Source organism: Pocillopora damicornis, chromosome 1 (assembly GCF_964200805.1).
Source record: "Pocillopora damicornis chromosome 1, jaPocDami1.2, whole genome shotgun sequence".
NCBI classification, from domain to species: Eukaryota; Metazoa; Cnidaria; class Anthozoa; order Scleractinia; family Pocilloporidae; genus Pocillopora; species Pocillopora damicornis.
The window spans coordinates 7485001-7506408 of record NC_142670.1 but is presented as its reverse complement, the minus strand read 5'-3'; the positions used below and the strand labels follow the sequence as shown (position 1 = coordinate 7506408).

Below are 21408 nucleotides of genomic sequence, written 5' to 3'. Positions count from 1 at the left end.
TTTACACATGCACTTTGTAGAAGAACAGGGTCGATAAACGTGTTTCTTCACACAATGGGCTCGCGGGCTGTTGGTAGAATTCGTGACGGTACCGCAAACCCTCATAGTTGTTTCGGTTTCGTTTGTTGCATAATTTTTGATCCATGCTTATCCATGCCTACCGGGTACAACTAGATTGTTTATTGCAACTCACGCTTTTTGATAAGGGACAGCCTTGAACAACGTTTCAACAGATGAGACTACGAAAACAAACTAACAAACAGACAATTGAAAAAACAAACATGACACAACCCGCAGAACTTGACTGTCACGCAATCACAATAGCGTGACGGAGGAAACTATGAGATTCTCATTCATCCTCTATGATTAAGTATAAGATGTTTTCTCTGGGTTATTTTCATCTGAGTCTCCTCTTTTGATTTTAAACAATGTAGCGCAGTACAATCGATTCAATTTTATTTCTAGCTATGGCAGAAAGCAACCTCCCAACAACGGGAGAAGAACTGGAGGTGAAAAATGAGTTTCAAGCCACAGGTGAGAAAAAGCAACAGGGAAAGACTTCGTTGTGGTGATTTTGTACTGTTTGTCAATTAAGTATATCTTAATTCTGGTGCACAATTTTTTGGATCAATTCGATAAGAAGGTTTTAAGGAATCCACTAAATACGCCAGTATTAGAACGCTCGTTGTAATTGCACATAGTTGTGATCACTTGCAAAGTTGAAATGTCTTCTCGGCAATTTCAGCGATAGAAGAAAGTCAAGTTACGTCAAGTGACGCTGAACTGGATGTATATAATGACCCTTTAAGAGGTGAGAAAACCATGTGAAATAAGATTGTTTAAAAGACGCCCCAGTAAACTTTTTGTCACATTTACATCAAAATTTGCGTATGTTCTGTGAATAAGTTTTTGAAACAGCAAAGGATTGTTTCTTCAAATTCTAACGCTTTTACAAGTAAAATGAAAAACCAAAGGAAAAAAACAATTTACTGCTCGATCCGATCAGGTAAAATGCATAGACATCATTAATTATTCTAAGCAATAAAGCGACAAATTTGAAGGCGACTTAGCTTTGAAGAGCCCTAAGTTAAAGAATGGGCCAAAATTGGCCTACTGGGCTTCGTAAAACTCAGAATTCTGAGTTTTAGAAGTGCTTATTTTTAAATAAACGCACAATGTTTTGGAGATTAACTATTTATCTAAAATTTACACCTAAAATGAACGATGTTTGCGCGGAAAAAGTATTATCCTTTTTGCACTTGAAATTATTCTAAATTTTGTCATTTTTTGTATAAAAGTCATTTTCTGTAAGAGGGAGCTGTTGGTACCCGTAGACCTGTCAAAGTCGAGTTTTGAAAAATTTGCAAACGGGTAACTTTTTGAGGCCGCCGAAAGGAAAGTATTTGCGCTAACACCTTCCTGTCCTTTACTGTTCAATACATGTTTGGCAGAAATTTTACGCAATTTGAGAATTCTACAGAGAAAAGGAGACATTTTGTCTCGGCCGTATGGCCTGTTTTGGTCTTCTCAATATTTCACGCCTCTTTGAACAGTTATGTCAATACCAAGCCCACGCTGTAAACCACCAGCCAACAAAATGTAGAACCGCTGACTTTTATAACAGGCAAAATGGCACTTCGTGAGAAAGTGATACTTTCCCTATCAAAAAACAGAAAAAACAAAAGACATGTTTTCCGGCGCTCTTTTCTGAAGGAAGGGCAAACCACGAACTCTTGTCACTCTCAGCACAATGTTTCTTTTGTTATCAGAACATTAAAAAATTTCAACCTTTTCCGCTCCTGGCTTTACTTTGCTTTATGCATTTTTTCTCAGTAACTCATGGGATTTTATATTCTAACTTGATATTTTGGAACGTGTAACGCAGATATAAAAGGAACTTTGGAAACCCTCTCGACTTAAGTGTAAACCGAACAGACTTGATCTGGTTATAACCGAAGCTACAGCTAAAACTCCAAATAGCTTGCATATTTTAAAGCAAACAAATTGCACAGACAAACTCTCCTGAAGGGTGATTGTAAAAGAAATTGAGTTGAAATAGGATCTCCTGGTGAAACTTGTGATATTTTGGAAAACGTAAGCCAGGTGTAAAAGGGGTTTGTGAAAGCCTCTCGACCTAAATGTAAACCGATAAACTTGAAATGATAATAGCCAAGCTTCAGCTCAGACTCTCGACAGCTTGCACACAAACAAAATTTACAGATATTAAACTATTCTGATCTTTTGTTTTTCGTAGCTCCACGCTCCTTTAACCTAAAAGTTCGTTTGGAAGTATAAAGTTGTAGTATGAAGTCGTATCACTCATTACTATATCATTAACACCAAAACTGTGTTCTCTCAGGGATAGCGAAAGTATGTCTCGAGGAAGGTAACAAAGAATACAGACAAGGAGAAGCTAATAACGCGATAAACTCCTACACGGAAGGACTTCAAGTGAACTGCAAAGATATACGGCTTAACGCCAAGCTTTATAGCAACAGGGCAACAGCTCATTTCCGTTTGGGTAAGAATTTCACATGTAAACATATAAATCTGTCGTGCAGCGTTACAAGATAACGGAATACACAATCTGCATCAAGAAAAGAAAAAAATTGAGCAACTGCAGAAAAGTAGCGTAAAAACACAAATCGCCCTGTAGCGGATGAAAATTAAGCAAAGAAATGATCCTTGTTGCATTTTAAGCAATTGTAATTTTTAAGGCTTCTTTGTTGCAATTGCGTGTGATTACCACTCTTTTAAACCTTCTTTTCGGAATCTCGTAGCAAACTATGTGGAATGTCTCGATGATGCAACAGTTGCCGTTCAATTGGAACCCACTTTAATCAAGGCTATTAAGAAAGGTGGGTTTTTCATACATAAGCCATCAACATTCTATTCTTTGATTTCGTCAAGAGAGGATTGTGTGGTTTGTGGCAGGTAACTGCACTCCAAGTGTCAATTGTATCTGGTGTGTCAACGTCTGTGATGTGGGTAAAAAGCATAAGAAAATGTCAATAAACTCTCAAATACCGCTGCCTGGTTAGTTCACGTTGTAGAGCGCTAAGGGTCGAGGGTTCAAGCCCTAGACTGGACCATCTCCCTGAGTCTTAAAACATCTGAGGACAATGTGCTGCTGCCTAAGCTGTGACATCTGCAAATGGTTTAATATTCTTGTCCCGGATATGGGTGGAAACCCGTAAGCCCCGTTTCCTGCATCTCCTCAGTCACTCTTAGCAGGGGACGAACCCGGGCAGGAGGCACCTGAAAAATTCCCTTTCAAAAGTTAACTGCTTAATGCAGTCTGCCCGAAAACTCCCGAAAAGTGCTGAAAAGCGCTAAAGTGCATATTGAAGTGAAGAATGCGCGAGATAAATTCATCGTTATCATCATCAATTGAAGCTTAATTGGTAGCCGCTTTTGCATTTGCTCCTTATTGTTCATTTTCAGTTCTTCTACAAGTTCAAATTTCCTTCATTATCACAATTTTTGTTCCCAGCTAACTGGGAAATTAAGTCCATTTTATCAATACGTTTATACCTTAACAGTGATAAATTAACTTGCACCACCAATTATTCTCACCTTTTCAGGAGCCAGAGCTTGTGTCGAACTTTGCTGGTTTAAAGAAGCAAGGAGCTGGTCGCATATGGGATTGGCAGTATCTTTTAACGAATGTTTCAAACGTGATACGAGATGCAATGCGAATAATATTTCAAGAAAAATCAATACGTTCCAGGCAGATTCTTCTACACATAATGCAAGCGATGTTCTCCTATACTGCACTGAGCAGTTTAAAGAAGGTGAAATATTATTAACGAGTTCTTTCGATTATTCCACGAAACTTTACTTAAAAGAAGAGGCCATATTAACTAATCCAGAGTTTCTGTAAAATGCCCCTCATTTTTGTCTTGAGACGAGCATCACCATGACGACCGAACTTAAACTAATAAATGCGCTTCAGAGCTAATTAACAATCTCGAATAACTTGAAATCAAATCTCTTCAAGAAATCCACGCTCGAATTTTCATTCCAACTTTACAGTTTATCCAATACCCTCATTATTATTAAAACACACATTTCCATTGCATTTTCGCAAATCCACCCATGATTTAGCTACCCTTGACACGTTTTAAGATTGAAAACAATCACGAACTTCTGCTTCAATTAATAAGGAAATCGAATGCTGAACTAAAAGTCAAAGCAAACACTTATGCCAGTCTCGGATGTACTTACCATAATGTTGGGCAGTTCAACACAGCAATCGAGTACCATCAACAATGTTTAGAAATTGCTCAAGAAGTAGGAGACAAGGCCGGAGAGGGAAGAAGTTATGCCAATCTCGGCAACACTTATCAAGGTCAAGGAGAGTTCAAAACAGCCATCAAGTACCATCAACAATGTCTAGATATTGCTCAAGAGGTGGGAGACAAGGCCAGAGAGGGAGCAAGTTATGGCAATCTCGGCAACGCTTATCACAGTCTAGGAGAGTTCAAAACAGCCATCAAGTACTATCAACGTCATCTAGAAATTGCTAAAGAGGTGGGAGACAAGGCCGGAGAGGGAGCAAGTTATGGCAATCTCGGCAACGCTTATCACAGTCTAGGAGAGTTCAAAACAGCCATCAACTACCATCAACGTCATCTAGAAATTGCTAAAGAAGTGGGAGACATGGCCGGAGAGGGAAGAAGTTATGGCAGACTCGGCAACGCTTATCACAGTCTAGGAGAGTTCAAAACAGCTATCAAGTACCATCAACAATGTCTAGAAATTGCTAAAGAAGTGGGAGACAAGGCCGGAGAGGGAACAAGTTATGGCAATCTCGGCAGCACTTATCACAGTCTAGGAGAATTCAAAACAGCCATCAAGTACCATCAACAATGTCTAGAAATTGCTAGAGAAGTGAGAGACAAGGCCGGAGAGGGAGCAAGTCATGGCAATCTCGGCAACGCTTATCACAGTCTAGGAGAGTTCAAAACAGCCATCAAGTACCATCAACGTGATCTACAAATTGCTAAAGAAGTGGGAGACAAGGCCGGAGAGAGAAGAAGTTATGGCAATCTCGGCAACGCTTATCACAGTCTAGGAGAGTTCAAAACAGCCATCAAGTACCATCAACGTCATCTAGAAATTGCTAAAGAAGTGGGAGACAAGGCCGGAGAGGGAAGAAGTTATGGCAATCTCGGCAACGCGTATCACAGTCTAGGAGAGTTCAAAACAGCCATCAAGTACCATCAACGTCATCAAGAAATTGCTAAAGAAGTGGGAGACAAGGCCGGAGAGGGAGCAAGTCATGCCCATCTCGGCAACGCTTATCGACGTCTAGGAGAGTTCAAAACAGCCATCAAGTACCATCAACGTCATCTAGAAATTGCTAAAGAAGTGGGAGACAAGGCCGGAGAGGGAAAAAGTTATGCTAATCTCGGCAAAGCTTATCACAGTCTAGGAGAGTTCAAAACAGCCATCAAGTACCATCAACGTCATCAAGAAATTGCTAAAGAAGTGGGAGACAAGGCCGGAGAGGGAAGAAGTTATGGCAGACTCGGCAACGCTTATGACAGTCTAGGAGAGTTCAAAACAGCCATCAAGTACCATCAACGTTATCTAGAAATTGCTAAAGAAGTGGGAGACAAGGCCGGAGAGGGAGCAAGTTATGCCAATCTGGGCATCGCTTATCACAGTCTAGGAGAGGTCAAAACAGCCATCAAGTACCATCAACGTGATCTAGAAATTGCTAAAGAAGTGGGAGACAAGGCCGGAGAGGGAAGAAGTTATAGCAATCTCGGCAACGCGTATCACAGTCTAGGAGAGTTCAAAACAGCCATCAAGTACCATCAACGTCATCAAGAAATTGCTAAAGAAGTGGGAGACAAGGCCTCGGAGGGAGCAAGTCATGCCAATCTCGGCAACGCTTATTGCAGTCTAGGAGAGTTCAAAACAGCCATCAAGTACCATCAACAATCTCTAGAAATTGATAAAGAAGTGGGAGACAAGGCCGGAGAGGGAAAAAGTTATGCTAATCTCGGCAACGCTTATCACAGTCTAGGAGAGTTCAAAACATCCATCAAGTACAATCAACGTCATCTAGAAATTGCGAAAGAAATGGGAGACAAGTCGGGAGAGGGAAGAAGTTATGGCAATCTTGGCAACGCTTATCACAGTCTAGGAGAGTTCAAAACAGCCATCAAGTACCATCAACGTCATCTAGAAATTGCTAAAGAAGTGGGAGACAAGGCCGGAGAGGGAAGAAGTTATGCCAATCTCGGCAACGGTTATCGCAGTCTAGGAGAGTTCAAAACAGCCATCAAGTACCATCAACGTGATCTAGAAGTAGCTAAAGAAGTGGGAGACAAGGCTGGAGAGGGAAGAAGTAATGGCAATCTCGGCAATGCTTATCACAGTCTAGGAGAGTTTAAAATAGCCATCAAGTACCATCAACAATGTCTAGAAATTGCTAAAGAAGTGGGAGACAAGGCCGGAGAGGGAATAAGTTATGGCAATCTCGGCAACGCTTATGACAGTCTAAGAAAGTTTAAAACAGCCATCGAGTACCATCAACAATGTCTAGAAATTGCTAAAGAAGTGGGAGACAAGGCCGGAGAGGGAAGAAGTTATGGCAATCTCGGCAACACTTATTGCAGTCTAGGAGAGTTCAAAACAGCCATCAAGTACCATCAACGTCATCTAGAAATTGCTAAAGAAGTGGGAAACAAGGCCGGAGAGGGAAAAAGTTATGCCAATCTCGGCAACGCTTATCACAGTCTAGGAGAGTTCAAAACAGCCATCAAGTACCATCAACGTGATCTAGAAATTGCTAAAGAAGTAGGAGACAAGGCCGGAGAGGGAAGAAGTAATGGCAATCTCGGCAACGCTTATCGCAGTCTAGGAGAGTTCAAAATAGGCATCAAGTACCATCAGCGTGATCTAGAAATTGCTAAAGAAGTGGGAGACAAGGCCGGAGAGGGAAGAAGTTATGGCAATCTCGGCAACGCTTATGACAGTCTAGGAGAGTTCAAAACAGCCATCAAGTACAATCAACGTCATCTAGAAATTGCTAAAGAAGTGGGAGACAAGGCCGGAGAGGGACCAAGTTATGGCAATCTCGGCAACGCTTATCACAGTCTAGGAGAGTTCAAAACAGCCATCAAGTACCATCAACGTCATCTAGAAATTGCTAAAGAAGTGGGAGACAAGGCCGGAGAGGGAAGAAGTTATGCCAATCTCGGCAACGCTTATGACAGTCTAGGAGAGGTCAAAACAGCCATCAAGTACCATCAACGTGATCTAGAAATTGCTAAAGAAGTGGGAGACAAGGCCGGAGAGGGAAGAAGTAATGGCAATCTCGGCAACGCTTATCACAGACTAGGAGACTTCAAAACAGCCATCAAGTACCTTCAACAATGTCTAGAAATTGCTAAAGAAGTGGGAGACAAGGCCAGAGAGGGAGCAAGTTATGGCAATCTCGGCAACGCTTATCAAAGTCTAGGAGAGGTCAAAACAGCCATCAAGTACCATCAACGTCATCTAGAAATAGCTAAAGAAGTGGGAGACAAGGCCGGAGAGGGAAGAAGTTATGCCAATCTCGGCAACGCTTATCTCAGTCTAAGAAAGTTTAAAAAAGCCATCGAGTACAATCAATGTTATCTAGAAATTGCTAAAGAAGTAGGAGATAGGGCCGGAGAGGGAGCAAGTTATGGCAGCCTCGGCAACGCTTATCAAGGTCTACGACAGTTCAAAACAGCAATGGAGTACCATCAACGTCATCTAGAAATTGCTAAAGAAGTGGGAGACAAGGCCGGAGAGGGAGCAAGTTATGGCAATCTCGGCAACGCTTATCAAAGTCTAGGAGAGTTCAAAACAGCCATCAAGTACCATCAACGTGGTCTAGAAATTGCTAAAGAAGTGGGAGACAAGAATGGAGAGGCGTGCTTACTCTATTCCCTTGGAAGCAGTTTTGAGTGCCAAGGAAATCTTATGAGAGCCTTTGACTGTTATTATTCGAGTGTAGAATTGTATGATGATATCAGGGCCAGCCTTGAACTCAACGATCAGTGGAAGATTTGTTATCGTAATCAGCACCAAGTAGCATACAAAGGTTTGTGGCGTATAAATGTCAGTCGAGGTCAGGTTGTGAAGGCTCTCCTTGCCACAGAGAGAGGACGTGCTCAAGCTCTGAGAGATCTCATGGTCACAAAATATCAGCCTAGAGATTCTTCAACGCCCAGCGCATCCCGCATTTCTCTGAGGTGGGTTCCACTGAACACAGTTTTCATAGCTATTAATGGACCATGCGTTTACTTCTGGGTTTGCCTCAGTGAAAATTATATCCAGATGAGAGAAGTACACGTGAACAAATACATGTATGAGGATGAGTTGAAATTTTTCATCCAGCTACTGAACCGAACTGCTCTTAAGGAGATCGGCGCAAGAGATACTGTTACCATCGAAAATCCTCCGCTAGACTCGCCGACAGAAGAAGAAATGGCCAATGATGTGATCCGAGTTGATGTGAGGCGCTCCCAATCAAGTGCTTTAAAGAAGCTGCATGACATCATCGTTACTCCTATTGCTGACCTGATCGAAGGCAACGACGAGATCACATTCGTTCCTGAGGGGCCATTTTGCCTTGTACCTTATGCAGCGTTGCAAGACTCCAACTCATCATATCTAAGTGATTCTTTCAGAGTTCGTGTGCTTCCCTCTCTGACGACCTTGCAACTAATTCATGATTGTCCAGCTGACTTTCACATGAAGACTGGTGCATTGCTTGTCGGCGACCCATGTTTCAAACATATCATCTATGAGGGAACACTTTTGGTGCAACTTCCAGGAGCAAGGAAAGAATTGGAGATGATCGGACGTATCCTCAATGTCTCCCCTCTCACTAGAGAAATGGCAACAAAAGATGAAGTGTTAAAACGAATATCATCAGTGGCCTTAGTTCACATAGCAGCGCACGGCAAAATGGAAACTGGAGAAGTTATCCTGGCACCAAACACCACAAGAGAAAACCCTCAGCCGCAAGAGAAAGACTATCTTCTGACGATGAAAGATGTCATAGAAGCTGGGTTGCGAGCACGTGTGGTTGTACTTAGCTGCTGTCACACTGCTCGTGGGGAGGTAATGGCCGAGGGTGTGGTCGGTATGGCGCGTGCACTTTTGGGTGCCGGTGCCAGATCTGTTGTGGTTACCTTGTGGGCGATTGGCGACGAGGGAACCCTGGAGTTCATGAGTTTCTTCTACGATGCACTTGCCAAAGGCAAGAAGGCCAGCGAAGCTCTCAATCAGGCCATGAAGTGTATGAGAGAAATTGAAAAGTTTAAGGAGGTCTGGCACTGGGCACCATTTGTTCTTATTGGTGACGACGTCAAGCTGGATTTCAAGGAGATTTAAAAGGTGAAACAAGTAATAATTCTGTTGATACATTCTATTCAATACAAAGTTACATTAAATCATAATCTTTGCTCATGTGCGAGCAGTGATACTTGTGTGTTAGTTTCCTTTCAGTTGGGTTACGAATTTATTTTTCTCTCTGCAAACTGAGATGCAGTACAATCAAGTGGACACGTTTACGATGATAACATTCTTTTTTGGGAACGTGATAGGAGTAAAATAGCAAATTTCTTTTAAAGAAATCCTGTTGTGCAATGTATCGTTTCATGTGCTGAGAAATATTTCATGGCAACTCAACTATCCTCCCTAAACTGAGATTCTTTTATGTTTCAGTTAAGGCAGTGAGCATTGGAATCCCAGGGAGTTTTCGGATACCTACAAATGCTGATATTTGGACCAGAAACCCGTAAGCTACCGATGAAACCTTTTTCAAGAGTCTTCTTTTCATCAAAGCAGGAAGAACCAAAAGACGGCCAAAGTCAAGTTTAACAAGAGAACAGATTTCCATTGATTCAAAAGTTGCCTTTTTGCTGGTCTGAACTGCTTTTACGAGATTAATCTTTGATATCCTTCTCAAACTGCTGTTTGTTTTTTTTTATATGATGTCTTAAAATTATCATGACTAGGTATGTGAGAAGTTATTTTTAATGTAAGTATTTTCTACTGAGAGGATTTGGGCGTTACATTTACGTCGAAGTTGAAACGTCTTGAAAACGTTTTCCAGAGTTTTTTTACAGAATTTTTCTGCTATTACAGCTACGTGCATGTGTAGAGAATTTCCATAGGAATTGGAGAATAATCAGTTGTTCGATTGCTCGATTATCTTTGTCTATGTCAGATGGAAATTGTAATGAACTTTTCGAGGATTTATACTCAGTCATTGATACTTAAAGTTAGTTTCTGCCGATTAGAATTTGGTTTATCTATTTATTTAGTCTTGGTATTAGTTAATTTTCTGAGATTTCTCCTATAATTTTGAATGAGATAAATGTGTTATTTTTTACAAGCAGAACGATACATTTTAAGTATATTGTTTAATCTAATCGCCCAAAGGCAAAACGAGAACTTTTATTTCATAATTTTAGTTATGGCTTACAAAGCATTGAAGGAAGCTCAGAATGAGCTGGAAAGTTGGAACCAAATGATTTTATTTAGTTTCTCCGATTAGATTGTTTACCTATTATCTAAGTATAATAGACTAACATTTAAATGTCAAACAATGAAACAAGTCGCTTGATATTTTGTTAGAATGGAAGAGGAAATCAATAACAAAGGAAGGAAAATTTCTGCATCAACCTGCATAAGCCATTTCTTGTCGTTTGAAGTAGTATTCGCTTAATAACTTTTGCCCATTTCTTTGAATAAGTTTACTGAATGAGAGATAAACTTCGATATTTTCTGACTCTAAAACTGCTAGCATCGATCATTGGCAACCGTTTCTTAGGATGTCACGCGACGAATTTCTTTAACACGTTATGTGACAGGTATGGTGTTTTGTCATATCTTTTCGTTTGGAGTAATAAGCGCACCTATGTCTTATTCGCTCAACCTCTTCCCATTTCCTTGGATAGAGTTATTAAATGAGATATTAACTTCGATATTTTCAGATTTTATATCTACCAGTTTCATTGGCAGCCGTTTCTTAGGATGTCACGCGACGCGTTTTTTCAGCGTGTAGAGCGATATGATGTTTAGTAATATAATGTTGAAGAGGCAAGAAAAAATAAATTACCTTCCACTTTGGGAGATGGTGCCTTATTCTGCTTAGAGAAAGCGTCCTCATCATGGGAGGTATCCTAGGTCGGTACGGTTCCACGTGTAAAAAATATTGATGACTTTTTTTTCCACGATTGCAAACTTAACTAAAACAGCCTGTACAAAAAAACCAAAAACTTTCTTAAAACTGAGGAGGGCCGACCGAGGAGAACTTTTTACGGCCAACGGTTAAAATTGTGGCCATTTTTCTTCTGCGGTTAACCCAGAATAACAAAAAATAACACATTGTAGAAAGGAAAGACTTTTAAGGTTAATTTTTTTCTACAACTAAGGGTTAAAATCGTTCAATTTTTTACGCCTGACAGATAGTTTTTTGACCGATATACGGCGAACGGTTAACCCCATGGAGACCCTCGACTGGGTTACATGCAAGATGTGAAATAATAACGCTTTAAGAAGGTGGCATTTGCAACTCGAATTTAGAGTTCTGGTTTTTGAGGAGTAAGGAAGACCGGGAAAAACGAGCCGTGGAAAAATCCTGGAAGTAAGGATCAACCTGGGAGAGACGGTCATGGGGAGAGCGTTGTCGCTACGCATTCCTGTTATGTTCAATCTGAGATGCTCAATGAAGCTAACGCGAGATATTCACCGAAGTGAAGGCGAGCAAGAATAAATTTCCTTTCCCCTTTAAAGACCTTGTACCGGATCCAAAAAGTCAGTAAGCCCTGATATTTTAACTTCCCCCCAGATCTAAAAAACTGCGACAACATAGATGTTTTAGTCGGAGTTCGCTGCTGACGATAGAATATATTACAATCATTTTCAAAAAAGAGCCATGGGAAGTGGGGGAGGGTGGGTCGAGGTTCCGTTTTTCCCTCCGGGTTGGGAGTGTAAACGGCTACATGGTTAGAGGACGGATTCTCAAGAATCTTAGAGCTATGATTTCAGAAGGTAAAGGTAAGAATTTCCCTTAGTAATTGCTGGACTTGGACTTCTTTCGTCTTCTTAGATTTTCTCTTCGTGCTTCATAACTGTACTCCATCTACCTAACTTAGAGCGGTTTTTTATAATATACCACACAGGTGAATGGAACTCTTCACGTGGGCTGATTGGCTAATTTGGAATTAATAGTCGAACCTGTATTAAGCGGTCGGTTGTCAAATTCCCGAATTTTTTTCCTCTTAGGCATTGTCACTTTCACCACTTTTCAGCGGTGGTCTCTATTAAGCGGTTGTCGTCATCCATGACTGAGTCCCATCGGCCTGTTCGGGTTGTATGAAACGGTCACTTGGGGAGGAATCACTCGAATAAGACGACGAATTCTCTCTAAAGTAAAATTAATTCCATGTTTGTCTCCTAAAATCAATGTTAGTATTTAGAGTTCAGATGTCCTTAACGAATTACAGATTATAATTCTTCTATGGGACTGTTTGTATCTGACAAATATTACACAAGAAAATTATACACAAGAAAAATCATTTGTTGGTTGATTACCAAGAGGTCTAATTGTTAGAATTCTAATCTATTGTTCTGTTTTTACGCTGTAACATCATTTTGTTGATGTTATTTGATACATTTTTTACATAAACTCGATATAAAATAAATGATGAATTATAGAATTAATTAAATGTTGTTTTCTTGTCTTTTGTCATTGACCTGTATTAAACAGTGATAACACTCAGTGATAACACTCAGTCACTTATATTTTATTAATTAAAACAGGGGAGTCTTTTTTTCTGCTACTCATGTTGAGTGCTGGACTGTTGTGCAGGTAAAGGGGGTAAGTTTCTAAAGAAACTGTGGTGCTGCATCAGGGGGAGAGTATAACAGTGTACTTTTGTATTATTAACTGAGTTGATAATGTAAATTGGCCACTGTAAAAAGTTAAAAGCTGACGTTTGGAGCGTTAGCCCTTCATCACAGTGGTTGGAGGAATTGTGAGTTGTGTGTGTATTTTTCAGCAGAAAATGGAGCCACGCTATTAGTGGGAATTTGGTGACAAGAAAACAAGAATAAATTAGCTGAATGAAAAGCGTTCGCTGATACTGTGGGGATTAAAAGTGCCGATCTGAAAGATAAATATTTTTTCTGGAGTTTTGCAGCCCTTCAAACAGCCTAGATGTAGGGAGAGAGATTAGGTAGATTAAATTGTCTAGCAACTGGTTCAGATGTGCTCTTGTAATTTCTTTCTACATCGCAAAGGTGCTCTTGCTGTGCAGGTAGTTGAGGGTTCAAGCCCAAGACTGCAACAACACTCAGGGTTTTAAAATAACTGAGGAAAATGTGCTGCCTATAACATCTCCAAATGGTTAGACATTCTAGTCTTATCAGCTAAGGATGATAAATTATAGGCCCCATACTCTCCTACATCTTCTCAGTACTGGTTAAAAGCCATGGGACATTAACTCCCTGAAATGATTAACAGGTAACTTCTCCCTATAATATCCACACATTATCTTGCACACAGGTGATGAAAATACCCAAACTTATCAGGTAGAGGATGTTTTCTTGATCTAACAGAAAATTTCTCATAACTGATGAATATGCAATTGTGCAGCAGCTAGAGGGGAGAATTGATTAATAATCAGATCTTGAGAGTTAAAGAGTAAAACAACTCACCGACTTCAACAAAGAGTCACAAATGTGGTTCCCAGTGTGGTCATCTGGCTTTGTTATCATTTATAGAGGCAATGTAAACCTGCTTTTAAAAGCCAAACCAAGCCAGCCTGTATAAATATTCCAAATAAATAAATACATAACTTAATATCAAGTCTACACCCACATCACAAATGGAGGCTTGATGCCCGAGGGGCCCAGGATCTGCACCTACAGTCACACCTCAAGGTTCTAGAACACCTGACTGGCCTACCCAACTCACAATCCAGCTGCAAGCCTCTTGCCCCAAGCTCCCTCTGAGCACCCGTCACACTAGAGCCAAATGGCTCAGAGGAGGAAAACATAAATAAATGAATGAATAAATAAACAAATGAATAGAAATAAACCCCGCACAAGAAAGCCTGCAGTTAGGGCTTAGGGGGAAGGGAAACGTCAAGAATTGCTATCTGCAAGGACAACAATGCCACGGCATAGAAGAGCAAACACAACACGGGCACAACAACAAAACAATGCATGCACTGATGAGGTATATAATGCTGGACGAGGATGGCCCCAGGGCCCCAACAACCACAGTATTGCTGCAAACTCTGCTGAATGCAACAAATGTTGCACAGATTCCAACAGCTGGCTTAAAGATATGAACCAAATGCTTGAAATGCTACTAACCAATTGCTCCTAGTCATTTAAACTATGTTAAATTCCATTTAACTATGTTCAAATTTGTTTATAAACTAATACTGCCCCATGGCAACTGAGTCAACTTATAGCTCCTACAATATTACAATATGACTACGATTTTTCACTTTTCAACAACAATGAACATTTCATTTATTCAAAATCAGGTCACCATGTATGACCACTTACCCTGCATCCATCCAGCTGGGTCAGGCATCTGAAAAATTCCATTTTTTGGTTTTAAAAACATATTCAGCCATGTGCTAGAAGTGGCTCCAAACATAACAGCAATGGTGAATCTGTTGCTAAAATCACCTAAAAAATCAAATGGTCTGAAAGGAACCACATGAACAGAAAAAAAACAGCTGCACCCAAGTAGTTCACTCAAAATACACTTCCATTAAAACTCATTCAATAAAGGAATGCCTCAAATTATTGCACTGTGTCTATTTTCAGACTGAAATGGCACAGTTTCCAGATTAGGGGTGGGGAGAGTTCTTGGGTCAACTGTTGCTAAGTATGCGCCGCTGGCCTTTAAGAACACCTGTTCCATTATAGTCTACTCTATGGCCAATAGGCCATTTTACAGTTGTCTACATTTTACTCATAATAGTTGTCAAGCCTTTGATTTGGAGTGAGGCTGAAGGTGACCTTGTTGTGGTAGAGACCAGTATCCAGTTAACATGACAACAAAGTAATTTGCATTTGAAAAGTAGCAAGGTTTGTATCATAACGAGGTCAACCTTAGCCTCACTCCTGCTCAAAGGCTTGGCAACCAAGCTCACAACTGTAAAATGGACTATTCTTGGAAAATATACCATTTATCCATTTATATACCATTTATGCAATGTATGACTATTATACACCCCATATCTGCTAAGTTAGTCACTTTATCAGAAATGTGATTTTGTGTTCCCAACTTAGTCAATTTCTGTTTATAGATGCATCTATGTAGCTAAAAACCAAGTCTTTTAAGTAGATCATGATCCTAAAATGAAGCTACACATTTGTTTATGTGAATTTAGAACACTTTACTTTTCACCTTGAGTGCATTAGCATTCTGGTACATTTCAATCTAATTTGAACCTTCCTGTTTGTAGATCCTTACTTTATTATATACAAGAATTTCCAAGTCATGAAAATGTGTTAGTCCCCACTCTAGTAACACTATTGAAAATGTAACCCCCTTCTTGCTAAGCAAGTCTTGAAAATGCCACCCAAACCATTAGCACAACCCCATTGCCTTGTATTACAAGTAGCAACTTTTTTGAAAAAAGTACATGTAGCTGGGTGTCACTTAGACTTAGGTACAACTACTTAAAAGTACACAATGATCAGACTATATGTTGCTGACCTTCAATATAAGCCTTGACCTTTTTGCTCTATTAATCAGTTCTGTACTCACATCAGCAAACCAGGATATCCACTGCAGTTTTGAAGTCCAGATTTGATCCTCTACTTGACAAAGGCCAGTTTAAAAATAATGACAAGCTTAAAAATAATAAACATTATCAATCATACAAGCATCAAATTACGGATGAATTTTTAGCAATGAAAACATTATTATCTTTCAAACTAAACTTTCTGACTTAAAAACAGGGGGAGGGGGGGTACTTATTCTAGAAGGGGTGCTTATTGGAAGGAGGGCCCTAAATCAAATCATTGTGACATGTAAACAATTTTGTTGTCAGTATTGGGTGATTAGTTACTTCAGTATTTCACTAACAGGTGGAAGAAGACAGCCAAGATCAAACATACTCTCCTTGATAACTGTGCAGCACCTAAACTGATAATTTTCAAGATTGAAAATACATCAACATATCTCAAAAAACAAAAATACAAAGGTATCTTTAGATTAAAAGAAATTTGTTACATTTTTAGGACTCAAGAAGAAACACAGGTGTTACAGAACATTAAAATTCATGCTGGAATGGAAGATTAAAAAGTTAACTCTTTAACTCCCAAGATTTGATTGTTAATTCTCCTCTGTGGCTGTTACACATTTCCTTGTAAATTAGTTATGAGAACATGGTGCTAGATCAAAATAGCAGCTTCTACCTGATAAGTTTGAATATTCTCGTAACCTGTTTGCTGAATAATTCATGGATATTGTAGGTAGAAGTTTAATGTTAATCACTTCTGGGAGTTAAAGGGTTAATACATGATAATACAGACAAAGGCAGGATCAAGCTGTCTGGCACAGACACCCCAGCTTTCAGCCCACATTCCCCTCACTTTTAGTTCCAAATTTAAGTGTGAAGTGAGAAAGACAACAGCACTTATTTCCAGAAAAATTAAAAAGAAAATTAATAATAAAAAGTTAAAAGAATTCCACATACAATTTCAAAAGAAGTAACTATACAAGGCCTACTCTAATTTAAGACACAGAACAGAACGAAAGGGAAGATCTGTAATTTTAGAAAGAGAGATTTTCAATTTGCAAAGCAAGAATCCGTGTGGAACTCCACTGTGCGGAAGGATGAGAGGGTCCATTAGAAACCTCAAAGGCGTCGCAAAAATCATCCACAACCGCACAACTACAAAAAGAAAATTCGACCAGAACCGAAAACCGCATGCAAAACAGTCAAAACCGATAAATGTCCACATCCCAGTTCGAAACCCTAATCAATCCGTTACGGTGTTGACAAGTGGAGCACACAGAGGTTTCGCGGCTATTCGAGATCAGTACAGGAGCATAATGGCCACTTGGATCGAAGAGAAAACGGAATCCAAATGGGACAATCCGAAAACTCCATCGGAAACTAAATCCGTAGCCCATTATACAGGTGTTTTTGACGAAATATAAATGCTAAAGAACGGAAAATCCGCAAACCGCAATGAACATCCAATCCGAAAAACCGAAATTCTTTAGCACAAAAACCTATCTTAAAAAGATATCGAACATCCCAATGCCCCCCTTAAGGATGAATCGGTCAGTTCGGCCCACAAATTATACAAATGATAACAGAACAACCATAACTATTACTGAAACTTCAACGGAAACTTTATTTTAATTTTCCAATCAGAACCATGCTGCAAACCAACTTTAGTCACGCGATATTATTAAGGGAAGGTGTCATGTCACGCGATCGAATTATTCATGGACTACGAACATCGATGCTTGACACTTTGGAAATTGTCTCACGGAATCATTTTTTCAAATTTTACATTTGCATTTTATGGCTAAATGGCGCAGTCCTTCCTTTAAATATAGAAGAGGATTTGATCTCTTCGCGAACATAGTGAAGATTCAGCAAAGAACACCAAGGAGATGTTCATATTTTCGGTTCGTTTCGTTTCGTTTCGTTTATCAAATCTCAGTAAGCCCGAAAAAATTCCGGAGATACGGTCGAGTCTAGTTTTACAATAGAGAATAGATGCATTGTATGACATCAGATCTTTGACAGACAGGCGCAAAGAACAGTGTTACGAACGTCAACTCTTTGACTCAATTGTATCCAATTCTGTACATAAACTCCATCATCTGCTACCACTCAAGCAGATACAATTTAGAAACCAGTGTAATTTTAAGTTAAGGAAAATGCGCACTAATAGTAGCACGACCACATTTATTCCATTCAAGTCCAATCGGTAGAACTTTTATACGTAGTTTTTTTTCCTCTTTACTATAGAGTCATTTTATATTACTTGAAATTGTTTTTGAATGACAGCGTGTAAAACATAAATTCAAATAACTTTTTGCAAATTTCATGCTGCGAATTTAATATCTTTCAATAAACAAATGATATACCTCGGGGAGACGACAGCACAACAAAACAACCAAATCGCAGAACGAGCGGGCGCAAAGCTAAAGCGCATTCATTCATGAAAATATTGACATCCACAACAGAGTACGTACCCCTGAGAAGTGTTCTCCGCGGATCTATTTGCCATTTTCAAAGCAATCTATCGGGGCAACTGCATGTGGTTCAACCTCCATCGTCTGACAGCTCCTTTAACTTGGTTCCGTGAATTCGAATTAAATTATGGTTATCTCATAACCTACCGTCTTTCTCGGAAAATTAGCGGAAGAGAAATAACATGAGTTTGGAAGCTAGCTAAGTTGGTGACCGCTGACTGAAGTACGGGAGATTTTCAAAGATAGCGCGAAATGTCGGAGAGGGATGTGAACACATCAATATACTGAAGTGGTTTGTTAGTCGTTTTCGTTCTCAGTGGTAGTCTTTTAACCGGTGTTTCAATTATAAATACATATTTTTCTACAGGATATTCGATCGTTCTTTAGCCCTACTGGAAAGACAGCGAAGCAAGGCCCTTCGAAAGTAGAAAACAAGCGCGGCAAGGATTCTACTGCAAAGTCATTAACGAAACAAGATGTAGGAAAGAGCCGAACGAAAACCAAGGTAAGTAATAGATTATGTAGCATTTGAGAGAGAGAGTTATATGTAGTATCAAGGAATTCGACCTCAATGATGACGGAGAAAAGATCTGCCCATATCACAGCGCCTATCTGACCGAATCGATCATCATGTGTGTCTATAACACTCGTACGCAATTCACATTCCCACATATCTTCTCCTGGGAGTGTGAGGTGGTGGGGACACCTTATTTCTCCAAAGCTTGTATTTATTGCCACACATGGTAAAATTTCCTTTGTCATGAATCTCTAATTTTGTACATGGTAGGTAATTTTACAACATGTTTTAACTAAGAGTTTCATTCCACTACATATATCTAACCCAAGGTATCTTTTTGGACTGGAATGTGAGAAATGGTGTGGTACTTTGTGTTAACTAACTTTGTAGGTGTAATTTTCAATAGTTTGTCTGAGTATGTCAGGGTAGCTGAGTGAGGCTGATAAGTTACAATGTTTTGCCTTTTTCTTTTTTTCCTAAACAGGATTGTAAAATGAAGCAATTTTGTATTCATCCTTTAACTTCTAAGATCTGTTTGCTAATTCTCTCCTCTAATTGCTTCACATTTCCTGGTACATTTGCTATAGGAATTTGTTCTTAGATCAAGATAAAAACTTTTTTCATAAACTTTTTTTTGGACATTGTATGGATAGTCTTGGGAGAAGTTACATGTTAATCACATCTGGGAGTTTAAGGGTTAAACAGCATGATGTGATACACTGCCACCTAAATTTCACTGAGGTTTAAAATATCTTGGACATTAGCATTCCCTACAAATTTGTTCAAACTGCAGCTTACTAACACTGCAGAGTAGTTGCAGTATGTAATACTAATGCTTATTTCACGATTTTGACAAGTACTGGTAAATTTTCATTTATTTTGACTAAAGGTAAAATGAAATTGTTGATTAACTTGAAAGTGATTGAAAAACAAATCTGGATACTTCACCTAACCCAGACTATTTTTTCCACAAGCCTGGTGTCTTTTTTTGATTGTCTGAGGTGGAAGAAAATGTTTTGTAAGAAAGTTGTGCTGCGAGGAATAATACACCCCTTGATGTTATCCAATTCTGTTCAGTCTTTGTTGTTATTATTAGGTCCAAAGAACCATTATAATCTCACATTTGTGTGAATATGTTATCGTCTATTTGCTGGGCAGGGTTTATCAAGTAGTGAAGATGATGACATTGCCCGGAAACAAAAACCAAAAGAAAATCAGAAGAAGAAGAAGAAAGGAAAAAACATTATTGACTCAGGTAATGTTTTAGGGTTAACACCAACAGTTTCAAAAGGAACAGATGTTGAGACTCTACACAAACTGTCATACCTCTGTATAAGTTTTAATGGTTTCAATGTACATGTAAGCTAGGTAGTTGTGCTGTATAGTGTCCTTGTCAATTCCCAATGCAATTTGCATTATCACAAAAACATAGTGTAAAAAGATTCACATGATGATATGTGCAACGTCACAATGATGTCTTGACCCTATTTCTAAATTAATCTTACATCTCTGTTAGATTCTGATGAAGATCCTCTTCCCCCAAATATCAGGTATGTGATTTGTTTCTTGAAATTTATTTTCCCTCTTATAAATTTACAGTTGTAGTTAAACGTTTGGACCCTAATATCACCCCTGAATCAAGAGTCAAGGAAATGATCTGTAAGTATAAAAGCTCTTGATTATTAAACAAATTCTCCTTGTCAGCACCTTAGAAAATTCGTAGATACCAGTATGGAGAATATGCATACTGATGTCAGGTTGTATTCAGTACCTGGTTCTCTTTCATGCATCTCTGTTTCAGAAAAGCCACATCAGTAAAGAAGGAAGAGAGTTCAAAAGCTAAGAAAAATAGGAGACCAATCAGCTTGGACTCAGGTAGGGAAATGATGTGCACTTATTGAGGGTACCCTATACTTTTTACGTGAGGGGTGATTGGGAGATTTTATCTTCACAGGAATCATGATAACATCTTTTTTAAATTTTTTTTTAATTTTATAGGATTAACAGCTTCATTAACAGGTCAGAAAGTGTGAAAATATGAATTTGGTATAATTTTTTAATTTTTTTGGTTTTATTTATCTTCAATATGTGACCATCTTGAATTTCGTGTGAATGTGAAAAAAATTTGGATATTAGTTTTTTCATAATGCATGAAAAGGCCCTATATTTTTATGTGACTGAGTTCTACAAAAGGGTTTCAGGGACTCTCCTTATTGATGGAGTGTGATGACTGGATAGGGAAAATACTTTGTGTGAGGTGAGCTTGAGGTAAGATGAGGTCAGTTTTTTTACATCACCTGACCTTTAACGTTGCTGATGTATTTACTTGCTGAAGAAAACAAAGCCATCCGCTTCATCCAGGGTTCAGCACACTTAACATTAGACCACTCTGCCTTGAATACATGTAGGTTTGAATATTATAGCACTTGAGTTATATTTTGATGTGGTTTCTACAGATGAGGAAGAAGTTGTGCCAAGCAAAATAAAAAAAGTTTGCCAAACAGACAGAAAATGTCCAGCAAGTTAAAGAGAGGTATCCTCCATCATTCTCTCTCATTATATTTCACATTTCAGCACCAAACTATGGAGTTCATTTAGAACATAAGATATCTGGCTTCTTCTAAAATTATCCACCTAAATT

At 39.1% G+C, this 21408-nt stretch overlaps 3 protein-coding genes and 1 long non-coding RNA gene across 21 annotated transcripts in view; 3 read left to right on the top strand and 1 right to left on the bottom strand.

The window, feature by feature from the left end:
• Positions 1–1629: 1629 nt before the first annotated feature.
• Positions 1630–10611, top strand: LOC149051717 (uncharacterized). Its single transcript, XM_089200006.1, has 6 exons — positions 1630–1639; positions 2360–2521; positions 2781–2858; positions 3585–3880; positions 4129–9387; positions 9718–10611. Exons 1-5 carry the CDS (start codon positions 1630–1632, stop codon positions 9382–9384), a joined length of 5802 nt encoding a protein of 1933 aa, XP_089056132.1. The 3' UTR covers positions 9385–9387; positions 9718–10611.
• A 1812-nt stretch (positions 10612–12423) lies between these two features.
• LOC149051716 (uncharacterized) lies at positions 12424–18407 on the bottom strand. Of its 10 annotated transcripts, none has more exons than XR_016180944.1 (3): positions 18251–18407; positions 15797–15882; positions 12424–14723 (listed from the first exon to the last, which is right to left on the bottom strand). It is a non-coding gene; the product is annotated as an uncharacterized LOC149051716 (long non-coding RNA). The 10 variants fall into 10 exon arrangements; XR_016180951.1 differs by having other exon boundaries at positions 12424–14706; positions 18251–18379; XR_016180953.1 differs by lacking the exon at positions 18251–18407 and adding an exon at positions 16118–18209 and having other exon boundaries at positions 12424–14706.
• LOC149051715 (uncharacterized) lies at positions 18393–21300 on the top strand. Of its 2 annotated transcripts, XM_089186332.1 has the most exons (6): positions 18765–19153; positions 19926–20022; positions 20284–20317; positions 20569–20642; positions 20961–21035; positions 21224–21300. In XM_089186332.1, the coding sequence occupies exons 1-5, from the start codon at positions 19124–19126 to the stop codon at positions 21026–21028; spliced, it is 303 nt and encodes a 100-aa protein (XP_089042458.1). In that variant the 5' UTR covers positions 18765–19123; the 3' UTR covers positions 21029–21035; positions 21224–21300. The 2 variants fall into 2 exon arrangements, 1 of the variants encoding a protein (XP_089042458.1); XR_016180760.1 differs by lacking the exons at positions 18765–19153; positions 20284–20317; positions 20961–21035; positions 21224–21300 and adding exons at positions 18393–18755; positions 20766–20795.
• Positions 21038–21408, top strand: part of LOC149051708 (replication factor C subunit 1-like) — a 100593-nt gene continuing 100222 nt past the window's right edge. For all 8 annotated transcript variants that reach the window (XM_089185041.1, XM_089185064.1, XM_089185054.1 and 5 more), the window contains exon 1: positions 21038–21300. The gene's annotated coding sequence lies outside the window, so the exon portion shown is untranslated. The remainder of the gene's footprint in view (positions 21301–21408) is intronic.